Source organism: Pseudogymnoascus verrucosus (genome assembly GCF_001662655.1).
Source record: "Pseudogymnoascus verrucosus strain UAMH 10579 unplaced genomic scaffold scaffold_15, whole genome shotgun sequence".
In the NCBI taxonomy this organism is placed as follows: domain Eukaryota; kingdom Fungi; phylum Ascomycota; class Leotiomycetes; order Thelebolales; family Thelebolaceae; genus Pseudogymnoascus; species Pseudogymnoascus verrucosus.
Window position 1 is genome coordinate 114635 of NW_017263666.1, and position 15261 is coordinate 129895.

Below are 15261 nucleotides of genomic sequence, written 5' to 3' on the forward strand. Positions count from 1 at the left end.
CTCGCTGGGCCATTATCAGAGCATCCATTGGACATAGCGTATGGCAGATAAGCCTTAATAGCCTCTTCTATAGAGTGGCACTGTAAGAGAATTAGATCTTGGTGGTGCATTGAGAGGATGAGGAAGCTGGTGCCCACGGGGAAACGAAACGGTGTGTGGGGGTTATCCGTCTTGGCGGGATCTACCACAATTTCATCCTTCGGCGTTTTTGCTGGAGATTAAAGGGCAGGCATTTCGGGGAAGATCAACCGAGCGGGTGATATTCATCCAATCCTCCCCATAGAATAGGCTATACTATGTAAACAATCGAGAAAGGATTAAAATAGAAACGTTGCTCTCCCACCTATGACGGAGATGTCTCGCTGTCTCGCTGAACTTTGGGCGGGAGGCGGCTGTAGCGCAGTCAGGAACAACCAATACGGACAAACCATTCGCCGGCCCATCACCTGCCACTATCAGAAGCTAGACATGGTCCAGCTGAAGACCGCAAACGACTCCCCGCATTTAGACATCTCCCCCGTTCCCCAAATCCATTATCGCGATCACATCATCAACAGTTGCACATCGGACTTCCTCTTGTGATGTTGGTCTTGGCCGACGCCACTTCCATGATTTAGCGCAGAACTCACCGCCAAGGGAAAGCTTCTTAAAGCTTCTTTTAGGAATGCCCAGACCCTAGCAGAGGCCACTGATTTGACAGAATGAGAACCGCCGGACGTCTTCTCGATGCGCTCTTGCGGATACGAGGGTTGCATCAAACTAACTAGTGAGCGGCGTCAACTACAGACGAAGAAGGAAGCTCGATGTACCCGCGCTCGCGCACCCCAGCCTGGCTGGCATCAGACGGAATGTTTCGTGTAGATGTTCTGTTTCGGCGTCAAAGTGCCACCTTCCTAAGATGGCTATGGCTGTCTATCCATCAACGAGGGCTATTGTCCACAATGTACGTGCCGTTATCCGGCTACCATGATGACATCGCCAATTCTTATGATATTTCACGGAATCCGAGTCAGCTATGAGGCATAAAATTTCACTGCTTGAAATTCGGATCTCCGACTATACGGCGATGGTCACGGCCAGTTAGACATGGGTTGCTAATATCTTCAACTTCGAGTAACGAGTGCGTGCTTTGATGATGGGATGAGAGACTCTGTCCACAGCCACCTTCCTGTAGTCCAAGGCACGACTGTGTCATGCCCAGCATACTCAGTTGAGGCGATGATGCTCTGCCACCTATAGGGCCAAGACGCGCTTTCGACTACTGTCTCATAAACGGTCGAGCTGAGGCACCTTAAATATACCTCCTACCATAGAAAGATGACCATGTGGGTCCTTTAGATAAGAACTGTTCCTCGGCTTCACGGAAAATGGCCAACTCGACCGATGGTCAATTTGTCAAACTCTATATAAAATATAGCTGCCAGTTGAATACATGCACCTCCCACGGTGTCACCAGCATCTGCGTCACGAGAACCGCTCCTCAGGTCGTCACCGCCACGCCTACCATCTTGATAATTAACTAGTACAAAACGTTTGGCAACACGCATCATCAAACGGCGACCCGCAAGCCCGACAGTCGAACCCCGCGCAGGGATCAACAGCCGTTGACGTCGGAGGTGCTACCGAGGTGTCCCCACAGGTGCCGTTGGCGCAGCAAGCCGGCGAGCACGCGTCGCACCCACTCTCATTGCAGTTGCACACTCCGGTGATGGTGCACACATCAGAACCGCACGTGCCGTTAGCGCAGCAAGTTGGTGAGCACGCATCACAACCACTCTCATTGCAATTGCACACGTTGGTGACGGTGCAGGTGCTGGTCGGCGGTTTGGTCGTCGTCGTCGAGCCGCCGATGCTTGTCGTGGGCGCCGAGTAGCCGCCCGAGCTGGGATCCTGTGGGTCCTGGAAGCCGGGTGGGTAGCCGGTTGGGGTGGGCGTGCAATAGTAACCAGAGCAAAGCGTGCCGCCACAGGCAGTGGTGGCTCCCGCGCACGTTGGTCCGGCTGTGGGCCCTGGCGTGAAGCTAATGGTCGTGCCATCGCCGCTGGCCTCATCGCGGGCCATCTGCGCGCTCAGGGCGTCGTAGACCGAGTTACTAAAGGCATCACCTAAAGTCATGGTGGCCCAGACCTCGTCATGCCAGGTGCCGATGGGCGCCGGCGTCTGCGTGCCAATGACCGTGGTAGACTCGTCCGAGACGCTTATAGAGCAGCCCGAGATGGTCTCGCACATGGAGGCCGACGAGAGCGTTGAGTCGGCCGAGACGAAGGTTGTGGTTGTGCAGGCCTCAGCCGTCTGTGTCTCGCACTCGCCCTCCTCCTCGGTCGTGATCTGATTGTCGCGTCCGATGGTGATCTTGGGCCAGTTCGGCAGGTTTCCTTTGATGGTAATGCCAGGCGGCCACCTGATCAGGCCGATGGGTGGGGGACCGGGACCGTAAATTCCCGGCGGCAAGACCCAGTGCCAGGCGTTGATGTGAAGCTCTCCCCATGAGATGCAGATGAAGAAGAACCACGCCTTACAAGGCACAACCACGCCGTCATCGGTCGGCTGGGGCTTGTCGATGCTCGTCGTAACAGGGATGATCTGGCCGTAGACAGGCCAGGTGGCCCAGATGGGCAGCGGCGTCGTAGTAGAAGCGGCTTGGCCTGTGCTCCAGGTCGTGACTAGAGAGCAGTCGACGGAGACCATCGCAATGGTGGACGCAAGGAAGGTGACCACCTTAGTAGTTGGGCAGACAAAGTTGAATGTAAGCGAGCCTGCGTTGGTACATGTCGTAGCAACGGCAATGGGTGGCGTGGCAAAGACGACGGACGTCTCGGCCGGGCAGGAGATGGTGATGGCTCCGGTCGTGGCTGGGAACGTAAGGGTCGTAACGGTTGCGCCAGAAACTGTGACGGGGACGCCGATGGGTGTATAGTACGTGGTGGCTTTACCTACGCCGCTGCTGCCGCCGGTGTCGACAGGCACGGTGCCTGGATCCGTGTAATCGATGGTGGGCCCGCCATTCACCTGCGGCCATGGCGGGAGGGTGACAGTGCGTGTGGTTTCGCCGCCGTGGCCGTCGGGCAATGTGACGCCGATAGGTGGGATGTCGATGCTAGGGTATATGGTGATGGGCGTCGGTCCCGCGGCCGTCACATTGACGTTGGAATAGCCGATGCCGTTCGTGACAATGGTGGGGATCGTGATAGTCACGGTGGTCGTGGATGTTACGAAGACTGTGGTCCCTATGCCGCCAATCGTGGTGGGAACAAACCCGCCGTACTCAAACGAGGTTTTGTATTTGCTAGGCGTGATAGTGGTGTCCTGTGCCAGCGAGCTCGTTGGTATGATTAACATGCAGGGCGGCGACGAGCAGGTCACCGTCGGCGTTTCCCACACTTCAGTGCCTACCCAGACTATGTCGATATTGTCACCACCCGGCAGGGGAAGCCACACGCTGACCTCAGTCGTGAAGCCACGCTGGACGTCTGCCTGGGGGATGCTGGAGCCATCAATGCCATTGGCTGCGTCGACGATGGCAACGGTGAACAAGTTGTAAATGACGACTCCAGTGGACCCCTTAACCTCAAGAACGCGCTCCTGGCAGTTGTGAGTGTCTATGCAGTCCTGGTAATAGGCGTTGAAGAAGCTGTACAGCCCAGCACTGTGGATGGTGACGTCGGTCGAGTCGATGACCTGCAGTCCCCAAGAATAGCGGCACTGTTCGTTGTCTGTGTTGGCCGTGATATTGCACTGGCTGAAGTCTGGGTCGTTGGGAAAGCTCGCGGCCGCGCCAAAGGGCGCCGGGGCGCCAGGGACAGGCTGGTAGTAGGGCGACTCGGTCTGAATGTGGCCCATGTATATGTTCTTGGCCCCGCTGAGCAAGTAATTGTACAGCACCGTGTGCTCGGAGCCACTTCCGTAGAACCATGACGGGCCGTGGGACTCGATCAACGTGCCGCGGGCCCCGTAAACGGTAACCTGCGTGATGGTTGAGTCGGGCTGATTGAAGACGCTCGCGTCATTATCATGATCACCTACCCACGCCCACACGTTCTCGAAGTAGCCATTCCCCTGAGGCGTCACGTGGAACATGAGCGAGGCCGCGATACACTCGTCCTTGGAGCTGAACTTAGGGCAGGTAGCAAAGTCAAGATCGCTGCCGAGGGCGCCGCCGACGCGGAAGTGAGAGTCCCACATGGCCGCCGCGCCCTGCTCGGATGCCGCTGTGTTCCACTCCATGAGGACAGCACCGGCCGTGGCGCCACGCACTGAAAAAAGCATCTCGACGATCTCCATGGTGCCGATGTCACCCTTGTTGCCGACCTGTATCATAACCTTGGGGTTGTTCATGTCGCTGAAGTAGAAGCCCGACCCTTGGATCTGCGACCACGAAGAGCCTTGCACGCGCGAACCTGTGGGAATCAGCACGGTGCCGCCGATTGTATAGATCCCGGCCGGGAAGTAGGCCACCTGGTCCGCGGCTGCGGCCTTTTGCAGAAAGGAATTGATGCAGGATTGCTGATCGCCCGTGCCATCATTCTTGCACCCTCCGTCGGTGGTTGCCACGAGGAAGGAGCTGGTACTCAGGTCCTCGTATTGCGGCCGCGAGCGCACATAGAGGAATCCCGAGTCGGAGTCGAGGAGCCCTTTGGCCTTGGCAGGTGCTGTCACGTCCCCAGTCTCGGTCGTGCCAACTGAGCCATTGTACCGCTTGCCTGTTGCCCACAAGTCGGAACTGCCGGATAGGATCGTGTCACCGCCATCCACCATGACGGGGCTGGCCACGTCCTTAAAGACGGTGTTGTCTAGCACAATATTAGGCGACGACTTTAGCCCGTTCGTCAGGATGCCGACGGTTGTACCGCTAATTATAGTGTCGATGATGGATACGCTGCCCGTGCCCTGGCCTGTGTCGCCGCCTGTGCCCGAGATGTTAAAGGCGATGGAGCCGCCGGTAATTTCGATCTGCTGCCAGTTCCAGCCCCAATCCCAAACCATCTGCACGGCTGTGTTGCAAGAGTTGAACTGCAGATTACGTGCCGTATACTGCTGTGAACCCGCGCGCCAGCCGATGTTTCCGCCATTAAATTCGAGGTCGGACACGAAGCCGCCGCTGCCGTTCTCGGAGAATATGCCAACGGCCGTCGTGGTGCTCGATGTAGGCATTTTAAATACCAAGTTTTGCAGCGACGTGGCCTGCGCCACTTGCCAGTGGATACCGGTCGGCACTAGGTCCTGGTCGTTCTCTGCTGTCGATTCCGGCATGTCGTTGAGGTCAAAAATGAAGTTGCGGATCTGGCGGAAGAACTGGTTCTGGTTCACGTACCACTGCGAGCCCGACCCCCCGGGGATATAGGGGTCCGTATCGAATAGCGCGATGCCCTGGAAGGTATCACAACCCTTAATGGTGGGCATGTCGTTGGGGTCACCGATGAACTGCGTGTAGTAGTACTGGATCACAGGCGAGCAAATCTTGTATGTGCCTGGGGGAAAGTAGACGATGGCACCCTGCGCAAATGTGTTGCCACAATCCTCGCCACACCGCGTTTTGGCACCCCCCACCGAGTCCCTGTTCCAGCTGGCCACGGCTGCGTTGAGCGCCTCGGTCGTGTCCGTGTCTCCCGAATTATCGGCCCCGAAGTCGTCGACAACATTGCGGAAGAACTGGTAGTCATCTCCGCCGGCCAATGGTTGCTTGAATGCAGCATTAGCAACACGTCGGCAGTGTCCATTTTTCACTCAAAAGGGGAAGAAACCTACAGCTCCCTTAGACCCAAGACTCGCGAGCCAGTAGTCCGAGGAGGACTGCCGTTTGGTCACCGCGGCTTTGAGAGTTGTTCGCCTGGTTCCGTTCGATTTGGCATAACCGCCACGAACAACAGTGCCGCCGCGAAGGTTGGTCATGTACTTGTTAAGGCTACCAGAGTAGCGCCAGAGGGGACCGTTCTGCTTCCCCTTGTCAGGAGCTGTATGGAAGTAGTTGTGCTGGTTGTCGACCATATAGGCCGGTGCAGGCTACGATCAGAGATTAGCATTGTCCCGAACAATACAGCAACAGAGAGGCATAGCCCACCCGCGGGTTGAAGTGGAGTGCAGTCGCATTTTGCTTCGCGTTTGGGGTGTAATGTGAGGAGGCCGACTGCCCAAGACCCCATTGTGCAGCTAGCAAAGCTAACAAGAAAATTAGGGGAGCCGTCATGTCACCGTGGAGGCTTGACGGTAGTCTCTTAGATTCGAAAAAGGGCGAGTGGTGAGGAAAGAACAGATTTGGGGAAGGACATCTTCCCTAATGTCATGGACAGAAATACTAGCCCGTAAAACCCCCTGTATCGCACCTGTATAGTGTAGAGGTGTCGGCATATCCGATCGATGGAAATGCTGACGGTCCATCCTTACACGGTGGACTGCCTGGAGACTAGAAGCCATGTCCCGGCGCGTGAGACCCCCGCGTGAGACGGCTATAGTTGCCGTGGTCTAGATTCTGACGTGAGGCGCGGGGTGGCTCTAACATGAGCCAGGGAGTTAGTTTAATGTGAGGGGATGTTTTGTAGGATTCCGGCGGGCCGAAACGGAAAGCCGGAAGATACAGTGCAGCACCGTGGGGGCTAGTGCTCAAATCGTAGCAAATGAGATGTTGATTTACCAAAAGTCGTGTTCAGGCCCGTACGGAGATTTATGGCGTCGTACCCTGGATCTGCAAGGCGTTAGCGGGAAGGGCCGAGCAGGTGGGGGCGGTAAGTGGGATCTTACATGCATAAATGCTTGTATAGCGTTAGCGTCAAGGAAACCCAATCATCAGCGCCAAACCCGTTATCACCACCATACTAAGGCATATATCACTTTCAGACTTGATATCCCTGTACGGATTTAAGCCTGTTCTCGACGTAAGCCGTGAAGTATTATTGTAGACGCATCATAACATGGGATCCTAACATTTGTGCACAGCGATAAGAGTAGTTGTTGTATTAATATATGGATATTATAACCCGGGATCCCACGGCTGTGATGAGTGTCATCTGGTGCCTATACATGTGGCTATAAAATTGGACTCAACCTATACTACTTTGAGGCTTTGCCTCCGTATCTGCATGCATGTGATAGTCAGCGTCGTATGTGCTGTGTAGTACAATACTCGACAGGGGGGCTTAACCAGCTGGACTTGTGAAAGCGTGTTTATCTTCAACCATCGGTGTCGGTGTTTCTACAACCTGATACTATACATGTACAATATGAGGCATTGGTATAGTTATAAGCCTACTTAATTCCATTGCTTTCCTCATCACCAAGACACTTCACACTTCACTTCCAGTTCCAGTACCTCCGAAATCCCACCCATCCTCACCAGAAGACTTCAGCTTTCAACTCTCTCAAAGGCATCTCTAACATCCGTTTAAAGATGTTCACCCAAAGCCTCCTTCATCTTGTCCCTTTGGCACTACTTGGCACCGTCATTGCTGCCCCGAGCTCCCGCACGTCCTCTCCCCGCGCGGCGCAGATCTGCTACGACAACGAGACAACTGACCTCCTCTGCTATACGGCGCCCGACAACACGCCGCAGGATGTCGCGGTTGCCGACGTAACCTACATCGCGGCGTATCTTCGCGCGTACGGGGCCCAGACCAAGGCCGGGCGCCTTTTTACGATGGCTGCGGCCGATGCCCCTGACTGCGCCGAGTGGGTTATCTATGCCCATGGCACTGCCCAGGCCATCGCCAAGCACATCGACAGCACTGTCGATTCGAGTGTGCTCTTTGCGGACATCGCTAACACCATCGACGGCGGATCCGGCACTAGCACCACAACCAATGCCCTTGTCACCTGCGGCACCGATGGAGGTTCGCTGGGCGTGGTATATAACGCGACCAACCCGGCTTACTCGGCGTCGACGTACCCCGTTGGGTACACCCCTGCAGGAATTCTTGTCAAGATCGTGGCGACGGGGGCTTAGGCAGGGACTCAGGACTAGGGCAAGAAGGACGACAGTAGATCCTAGATGAGAACCCGTCTCTTCAATCATAGCTTGTATATACCTGGTCCTGGCCCATCCTGTAGGATTAGGCATGCATTAGTTAAATATACACTTGAACCTGCTAGCCCAACAAACTATGCGCGTTACCAATAGTACAATATATTGTAATAGATAAGTTGCGGAAATGGGCGTATTGTAACAGTCCTTTCTTCTCAGCTTCATCACGGATGTTACTCTAACCTTGCCACTTTACATGGTTTATTCGGCCTAATTGTAAGACACATAAATCCTATCGTTCTTTATGTGATCACGGCTATGACGGCAGACCAAACTTCCATCGCTGACTGTGTCTCTATGCAGTGAAACGATAGTCGGAGGATGTTGCCAATGTAAGATGAATCCTATCTCGGCCAACAACAGCGGGATAGACTTCGTCAAATTTCAAGGGATGTTGCCGAAGTAAGACAAATTATCTCTCGGCCTTCAGTGGCCATGAGTGTATTGTATTGCAGCCTCCCAAAAGCATTGACACTAACTACCTTACCGGAGTTTCATACAAATCCAGTATGGTACCTCCAACCGTCGCCAATCGTTGCTAATTCGGAACCAATGTGTTAGCTTCTATACCGGATGTAAATAGCTATATTTTTAATAGCTAAATCTTAGAAAGTAACTATAATCCAGCGGAAGTCTCACCAACTGTGATATAAATTAAACAACTCTACTATGCTATACATGCTAGCTACTCTAGGGTATTTACGACTGCTGCTGAGATATAACCGTTCGAGCCGCGTAACAATCACATAGTAGTGCCTGGAGTGGCGCACCCTTGAACAGCCACCCTTGCCGTCCCTAGCCACCTTCCCTTTTTCCATATTAATCGTCACAGTAAGCAGGGAAGGAAACCAATCACCTTGTTGATGTAAAGTGATATATAACGACACCTTTATTTTCGCTGCCAAGTTTACTTACTATGACGATTATTATCTGACATCCTATGCCGAGGCCCTACCTGGGCCCCGTTTAACCCCCGTTGCCGTCACATTTTATAATATCAGACAGTTATTGGTTATATCGAAAGGATCGGGAGAAGGTACAATGGCCTGCTCCTAACCGAAGCTAATGGTTGATAATCTAATATTGACGGCTACCTTTATCGACAAGTGTGTCTCATGGAATAAACTGCCGACGCTGAGCTGAGCCTACATGGCCACGGAGTGATCGTCGTTCTAATGTCATGTATGTCAGCAATCCCTAGCTGGCAAGGCCATTTTGCCTATCAGTAGATGGTTGCAAGGCCATGCTTGGTCTCTTAGATGAGAGAATGTCGTTATCATACATGATCAGGCGGCCGTAAGCAAGCAACCTGGTCGGCGCGTCCATCAGGACAACCCATATTCCCACTCCCTAAGAAATGCTGGATTACTTCATTGTCTTGGGTTGTTGCACATAGTATTGCCCTCACGTCCAGCGACTCTTTATCTTTGGTCCTTCCTGAGCTCGCGGCGAACAATGGCGAGGCTGCTCTTTCCTCTGGGTCTGGTTACAGCACTCCTCATCTTCCTTTTCCGCACCGTCTCGGGCTTGTCCCTTAATGATTTGTTCATAGTCCAGAGCGGGAGCACCGACGGCGGCTGCGATACTCATTTCAACCAGGCGGCGGAAAGTGGCACACTGGATGACTGGCACACAGAAATCACCTTTGCCCTTGACTTGGTCGTTAACCGACTTGATACATACGACCAAGATATCAAAGTTCGAAGGGCGCTTCAAATCTTCTTCGGCATCCGCAACAATGGAAAGGCTTCGGCGCCTGCGCGGGTTGAAATCGACGAAATCATCGGTACGTATTGACACCCAAGTCTCTTACAAGGCGTTTATTTTAGAAAATGTTAATCGATTATTCGATAAAATGTTTATCCCGACCCAAAAACGTCGACCGGACTAACGAGGTGGCTAGGCCAATTCCAACGTGCTAAGGACTTCTTCGACTTTCGACAAATTGGTGGCGTACCAATGTATCCTCTGAACGGGAACCGCTATTTGTTTTGTGACAGCAATTTTCTTATACACCAAGCGGAGGACACGCCGGCCCAGGACTGGAACGCCCAGGACATCATAGACGCCAATGGCAACATCGTCACCATAGGAGACGTGCCCGGGTACGCTGAAGCCCTCGCTGAGAATAAAACCAGTGAAGCCTGGTGGTCCGGCGACCTCACACCGGTGAACGGATACTACTTCTCGCCCACCGGCGGCGACTACTGTGACGGTGCCGGTCTTGGTCTCACCGCCGAGATTACAGAGTTGAACCAGCCCACCCGACCCACCGGAATAGAGAGCATCATACTTTGCGGTAGCAGCTTCACGAACGGAAAACCAAATAATTACAGGGATGGGGATGCGCTCATCCAGGCGGGAACCAACCTTGCGGATGTGGTACCAAAGAGCGCAACCCTCCTCCACGAGGCCCTTCACGTCCTCAACGGAGCCGGCCCGACCGGATTTCTTCAGGGGGATGAGATCTGTAGGTTTCCCATACACAATACCCGTGTATTCTCAGAATTGTGTACTTTGATAATACTGACTCGTCATGGATAGATGATATCGCCGCGTGTATTAACGCTGCCAAAGCCACAAAAAAGCGAAATCCTGAGAACTACATCTTCTTAGTCACTCACTTGTACTACCTGTATGGAGAACCAGAAGACGGTAATCCAGGTACTTCTATAAACACGAACTGGGATTTTGCAGTGGTCGGGAATGGTGCAAATAGGATTCTTGGGGCGTTAACGCCGTAAAGGAAGCCGAATGTCTATACTAATACTAAAGGAGATGCAGTACTGTTTCTCGTCAAGTTATGTAGATACTTCATAGGCCAGAAACTGTTAAAAACCCTTTATCCTATAATTCTAAGTTTATGTAAGATATTGGTGCCGGAGCTGCTGTTTTCGGCTGGCGTTGGTTGCTGCTTTACACAGCCTCCACCACACAGCTCGATCGGTCATCATTCGTAGGCTAATTAACAGACAACCAAGTATATTTAAACTATTTAAGCTATTTAGACCTATTGTAACTAATAGAGGGACGCAGGATCCCATTGTAACACGCTTATTTCACCTTAGTCGCAATAGGCACCGGTGCACTCGCTCCTCTCGGAATTTGGCACGCTACGGAACATCACGCGTGCTGGGTTGGCGCAAATGGTAGATGGGACGGTGCAGATGCCTTGGCCGCAGCAACTCTTGACCCAGCAGACTCCACCTCCAGCACAATCGGAATCTGAGGTGCAGGCAGTATTAGAACACCACGCGTTCTCTACACAGACGGCGCTTCCATCAGCATCAAAAGCGCACATGCATTCTTGAAACTCGCCACACGAGGCATCTGCGACCAAGACAAAGGTGCCGCATATACCTGGAGTGCCGCAGCTGGTAGGTGGAGCGGGCGGGCTGCAGTCAAAGAGGGTCAGACGATCGGGGCCACCGCACATGAGGCTGGAGTCGCCGTGGCAGGGCATCTGGCACTGTTCGTTCAGATCCGGAGCTGGTCCACCGTTGTTGTCAAGGCTGTTGCCGCACCAGCACTCGCCGCCGTACTCGTTACCCGCGTATCTGAAGCCAGCTGCTTTGCAGGCCGCCGTGCAGACATCAGGACCTTGGTTGTTTGGACCGCCTACGACCTGGGTGTTGGTGGCCAGGGTGCGATGGGAGACGCTGTCGGTGTAGCAGCCGAGAGGAGCACAGCCATTGTAGCTCACTGGGGCTGGCAAGGCCGCTGTGCAGTCGTAAATGTTAATGCCGCCAGCTCCGCCACAGATCTCGCCTGGGGCCCCGGAGCATGGTGTGCTGCATAGAGCCTGGTTCGAGGCAAGGGTCTGTCCATTGTTGATAAACGCGCCGCACCAGCACTCGCCCCCATTCTCAACACCGGCGAAGGCGAGGTCGTGGGCGATACAAGCTGCCGTGCAAGCCTCGGGGCTCTGACCACTAGGGCCGCCAGGGACTTGGGTGTTGATGTCGAGGGCGCGGAATGAGGCAGAATCGGTGTAACAGCCCAGTGGTTTGCAGCCGTTGACATTGGTGCGTGACACGACCGGCCCGGCGACAGCGGCAAGAGGTAGCACGGTGGCCACAAGTGTGAGGGTGAGCTTCATAGTGAGGAAGAAGACTTGTAAAGAATTAGGTGACAGTTATGGAGACGATTGATGTTCGAGTTGATCGTTTGTGTCAGCTGGGAGGGGAAGAGATGCCTTTGTCCTTCGCAGAGGGTGGACTTATATACACTGTATACGGGAGATTACTGCTACGACGGCTGAAGGGATTCAGCCTGGGACGGGACGCTTTGCACAGACATGCTCATAGCAACAGAGACAAAATCGCGCCCTGTGGTTCAATAGTAAGACTTTTTCAACCCAATCTTCAATGGTTCCGTAGTGACGCGGGGAAACCCGACCACCCAACGCGGGACAAAAGAAGCCCTCGGCGTTTAGTAGTGGACTCACCGCCAGCGTGGGACACTCAAAAAGGGTCATTCTAGGAATCAATATTTCGGGAAACACTGATAGCTTCCGTGGCTGAGGCCATTTAGGGAAGTGGGTGGTCTGTGCTAGCCAGCCATCAAGCCGAGCATTTTCAATAAACCCATGGTGGCGGTGGACGAGGTCTTTTGTCAGCCTAAGGAGGAACACGTGGATGGTCTAGGTCTCGCTGCGGGATCGACACGGGAATCAAGGCAGAGGGACAAGAACACTCTTTGACCACGACGTACTGCTCGCATTTGCACTAACGGCTTGATACGAGAATGGCAACCCACAGAATACTACGTCAGCCGCAATTAATTAAGCCTTCTTCACACGTTAAGCCTTTGCGATAGGTCGCATGAGATGCAGCCAGAGAAGAGGGGGATGTACAGGGCTGTACAGGGCTGTCGAGGGGTAGACAGGCCAGAGCGAAGGCGGGGCGGGGCGGGGCGTGGGTTAGCCACTATTGTAATGCGGGATGACTTGGCGTGGGCGTGGGCCTGGGCTCGAACTCGAACTCGAACTTGAAAATGGGAACATTTCGATCCGACGATTAGTTAGTATCCGTAAACACCACAACATTAAGAACCAAGTCGGGGCTATAGAAGCCACTTATATTTAATGACATTGTTATCGCTTTCTGTTGCGGTTCATGGTAGGAAGGGACGGAGCCTTGCGTGGGACTTATAATGGAAGCCTCAACATGCACAGCCACCATCGTGCCTTGCTTCGTAGCAAATGTCGGATTCTTCGCGCTACAGCTTTAAAAACCCCCAAATTCCGAGTATAATGAATAAGTCCTTCAAGAATCTACTTTCCACGAAACTATCACTATTATCATACTATGCGAGACGATGTCCCTCGCATTTCTCCTTTTCTTAGCCACGCCTGGCGTTGCTGACGACTCTCCCATTGACCCGTACCAGTACTGGGACTACTCACATGGCGCACTAGCGTACAATGCGACCTATGATGCAAATCGCATTCTTTGTGTATACCCGTTGAGTGGCCAATACTCGCTCCTGAATCGATTACTTTACTACGCCTTGATTGTCTTCGCGGTCGTCGGGCATTCTCACCCATGGCTTGTCACGGGTCCGCTAGCATACATTATGACGTACTCGAGCACCGCAGCTGTGCATGCTCTGATCATGGCAATTGTGAGCGAAAAGGGTCTCCTCGATATCGACGTGTTAGGGACATGGGCCATCATCAGTATAGGATGCCTTGCCGTCCTGCCAATATTTACCACATCGAAGGCTATAAGCGAATCCCAGTACAGCCCAGTATTTGGATTCTGGGGCACATTGATGTCGATCGGAGTTATATGCAGCTTAGTTTCCATACACAGGGAATATCCCGATGAGCTGGAGTGTCGGTCGAGCACCAATATGCTGTTAACAAGTCAGGCTCAGCTGTTAGACCACACCTTTAATTGCAGTTATACCTGCTTCGGAAGCAGCCAGCCTCTGCGCGCGACATCCGAGATTGCAATCATTTCCAAGAAGGCGATATTTGGGCATTTTAATATCTTGCAAGGTGCTCTTGCTCTAACAGGAGCTTTTGGCGTCATTTCTGCTTTGTTTGGATGCATACCAATGCATAGAAAATCCACAGAAGCCGAACTTAGAGACACAATTCGCCACAACCAGCCTAGGGAGGGTTTTGAAACCGCTAAAGTTGCCAGATCCAAAAGGAGCGCACGCAAACATGCAAGAGACGAGCTTAATAGAGGCGAGTACAAACCTAGCACCATGACAATGTGTTGGACAATTTTCGCCGTTCCATCCGTCGCAATTGTGATCATCCTCAACGAAGTGTTTATCCTAGCCCACGATGGCGGGTTTGAATCCAGCGAAAAGCCGTACGTTATTGGACAATGGGGCCCTTGGGTAAGTGTATTACTCGCAGCAATTGCAGCATGCATGGTCAAATTTTACACACCAAGCTGGAAGGCGCGACAAAAGATCCTTCTTGAAGAACGCGAGGCATTTAAGCGTCGAAACGGGATAGAAGATCAAGGACATACCGACGCCAAAAATGAATCTAGCAAGCAGTTGCCAGCAAGAAGCATTGATGACGTCGAAGCTGGGTTGAAGACGCTGGAAAGTCCTATAATAGCGGCTGCAAAAAACGGATTCATGGCGGCCTTATCGAATAATGTTTCAAATTGCTCAGATAAAGTAGCCAAGGTCATTGCCCTAGGCACAGCATCAGCAAATGGACACACGGAGGCTATACTTCGAATACTCGACTCCGGTGTCAATGTCAATGAAAAAGACCAGTTTGGACTCACAGCATTGATCCGGGCATCTTGGGCCGGACACGAATCAGTTGTAAAATTATTGCTTGAGAGAGGAGCAATAGCTTCGGGTTGGCAGGGCAAAATGGCAGTGACTCGTGCTTCGCAAAATCACCATTTCAACGTTGTACAGATATTACTTAATCACGGGGCTTCCAAAGGTATCTAAGGAATGTGATATTTTTAATCAACCCAGACTGATGATATGACTGTGATATATCATATTAAGAGCCCCCTCCCAGCTCCTCTACCACTATGACAGTTCCCCTTTTGGTATTTTGAGCTTCCCTCCCGTCATCTATATATATATATGTACCCGCTATCCACCCCATAAAACTGTCACGTGTTGCAACACAACACAACACAACACTCTTCTATATCTATCACTCCCTATAATGGTATGGCTAAGATCGCATCTTCTCCGGGCGCGTAATACGTACATTATCGTCAGATCTCTACAAGGAACACCCCCATTAATCTACG

General features: G+C 52.7%; 5 protein-coding genes across 5 annotated transcripts; 3 read left to right on the forward strand and 2 right to left on the reverse strand.

Annotated features, from left to right (window-relative positions):
* Positions 1-1500: 1500 nt before the first annotated feature.
* VE01_04978 (uncharacterized protein) lies at positions 1501-6140 on the reverse strand (the record flags this gene model as incomplete). Its single annotated transcript, XM_018274444.1, has 4 exons — positions 1501-1507; positions 1556-5679; positions 5746-6000; positions 6036-6140. 4 exons carry the CDS (start codon positions 6138-6140, stop codon positions 1501-1503), a joined length of 4491 nt encoding a protein of 1496 aa, XP_018131413.1.
* Positions 6141-7231: 1091 nt separating this feature from the next.
* VE01_04979 (uncharacterized protein) lies at positions 7232-8047 on the forward strand. The gene has a single exon (XM_018274445.2). It carries the CDS (start codon positions 7382-7384, stop codon positions 7931-7933), a length of 552 nt encoding a protein of 183 aa, XP_018131412.1. The 5' UTR covers positions 7232-7381; the 3' UTR covers positions 7934-8047.
* Positions 8048-9428: 1381 nt separating this feature from the next.
* On the forward strand, positions 9429-10831 carry VE01_04980 (uncharacterized protein). The gene is made up of 3 exons (XM_018274446.2): positions 9429-9797; positions 9915-10481; positions 10556-10831. The coding sequence occupies exons 1-3, from the start codon at positions 9467-9469 to the stop codon at positions 10753-10755; spliced, it is 1098 nt and encodes a 365-aa protein (XP_018131568.1). The 5' UTR covers positions 9429-9466; the 3' UTR covers positions 10756-10831.
* A 147-nt stretch (positions 10832-10978) lies between these two features.
* VE01_04981 (uncharacterized protein) lies at positions 10979-12221 on the reverse strand. The gene has a single exon (XM_018274447.2). The coding sequence runs from the start codon at positions 12108-12110 to the stop codon at positions 11076-11078; it is 1035 nt and encodes a 344-aa protein (XP_018131569.1). The 5' UTR covers positions 12111-12221; the 3' UTR covers positions 10979-11075.
* Positions 12222-12948: 727 nt separating this feature from the next.
* On the forward strand, positions 12949-15241 carry VE01_04982 (uncharacterized protein). The gene has a single exon (XM_018274448.2). The coding sequence runs from the start codon at positions 13331-13333 to the stop codon at positions 14945-14947; it is 1617 nt and encodes a 538-aa protein (XP_018131570.1). The 5' UTR covers positions 12949-13330; the 3' UTR covers positions 14948-15241.
* The last annotated feature ends 20 nt before the right edge of the window (positions 15242-15261 follow it).

Excerpts from the sequence above, each read along its gene's own strand:
- VE01_04981 (XM_018274447.2), bottom strand. The coding sequence starts at position 12,110 with ATGAAGCTCACCCTCACACTTGTGGCCACCGTGCTACCTCTTGCCGCT.
- VE01_04979 (XM_018274445.2), top strand. The coding sequence starts at position 7,382 with ATGTTCACCCAAAGCCTCCTTCATCTTGTCCCTTTGGCACTACTTGGC.
- VE01_04980 (XM_018274446.2), top strand. The coding sequence starts at position 9,467 with ATGGCGAGGCTGCTCTTTCCTCTGGGTCTGGTTACAGCACTCCTCATC. Across the intron at positions 9,798-9,914 it reads TGAAATCGACGAAATCATCG|GCCAATTCCAACGTGCTAAG; the intron begins GTACGTATTGAC and ends CGAGGTGGCTAG. Across the intron at positions 10,482-10,555 it reads TCTTCAGGGGGATGAGATCT|ATGATATCGCCGCGTGTATT; the intron begins GTAGGTTTCCCA and ends CGTCATGGATAG.
- VE01_04982 (XM_018274448.2), top strand. The coding sequence starts at position 13,331 with ATGTCCCTCGCATTTCTCCTTTTCTTAGCCACGCCTGGCGTTGCTGAC.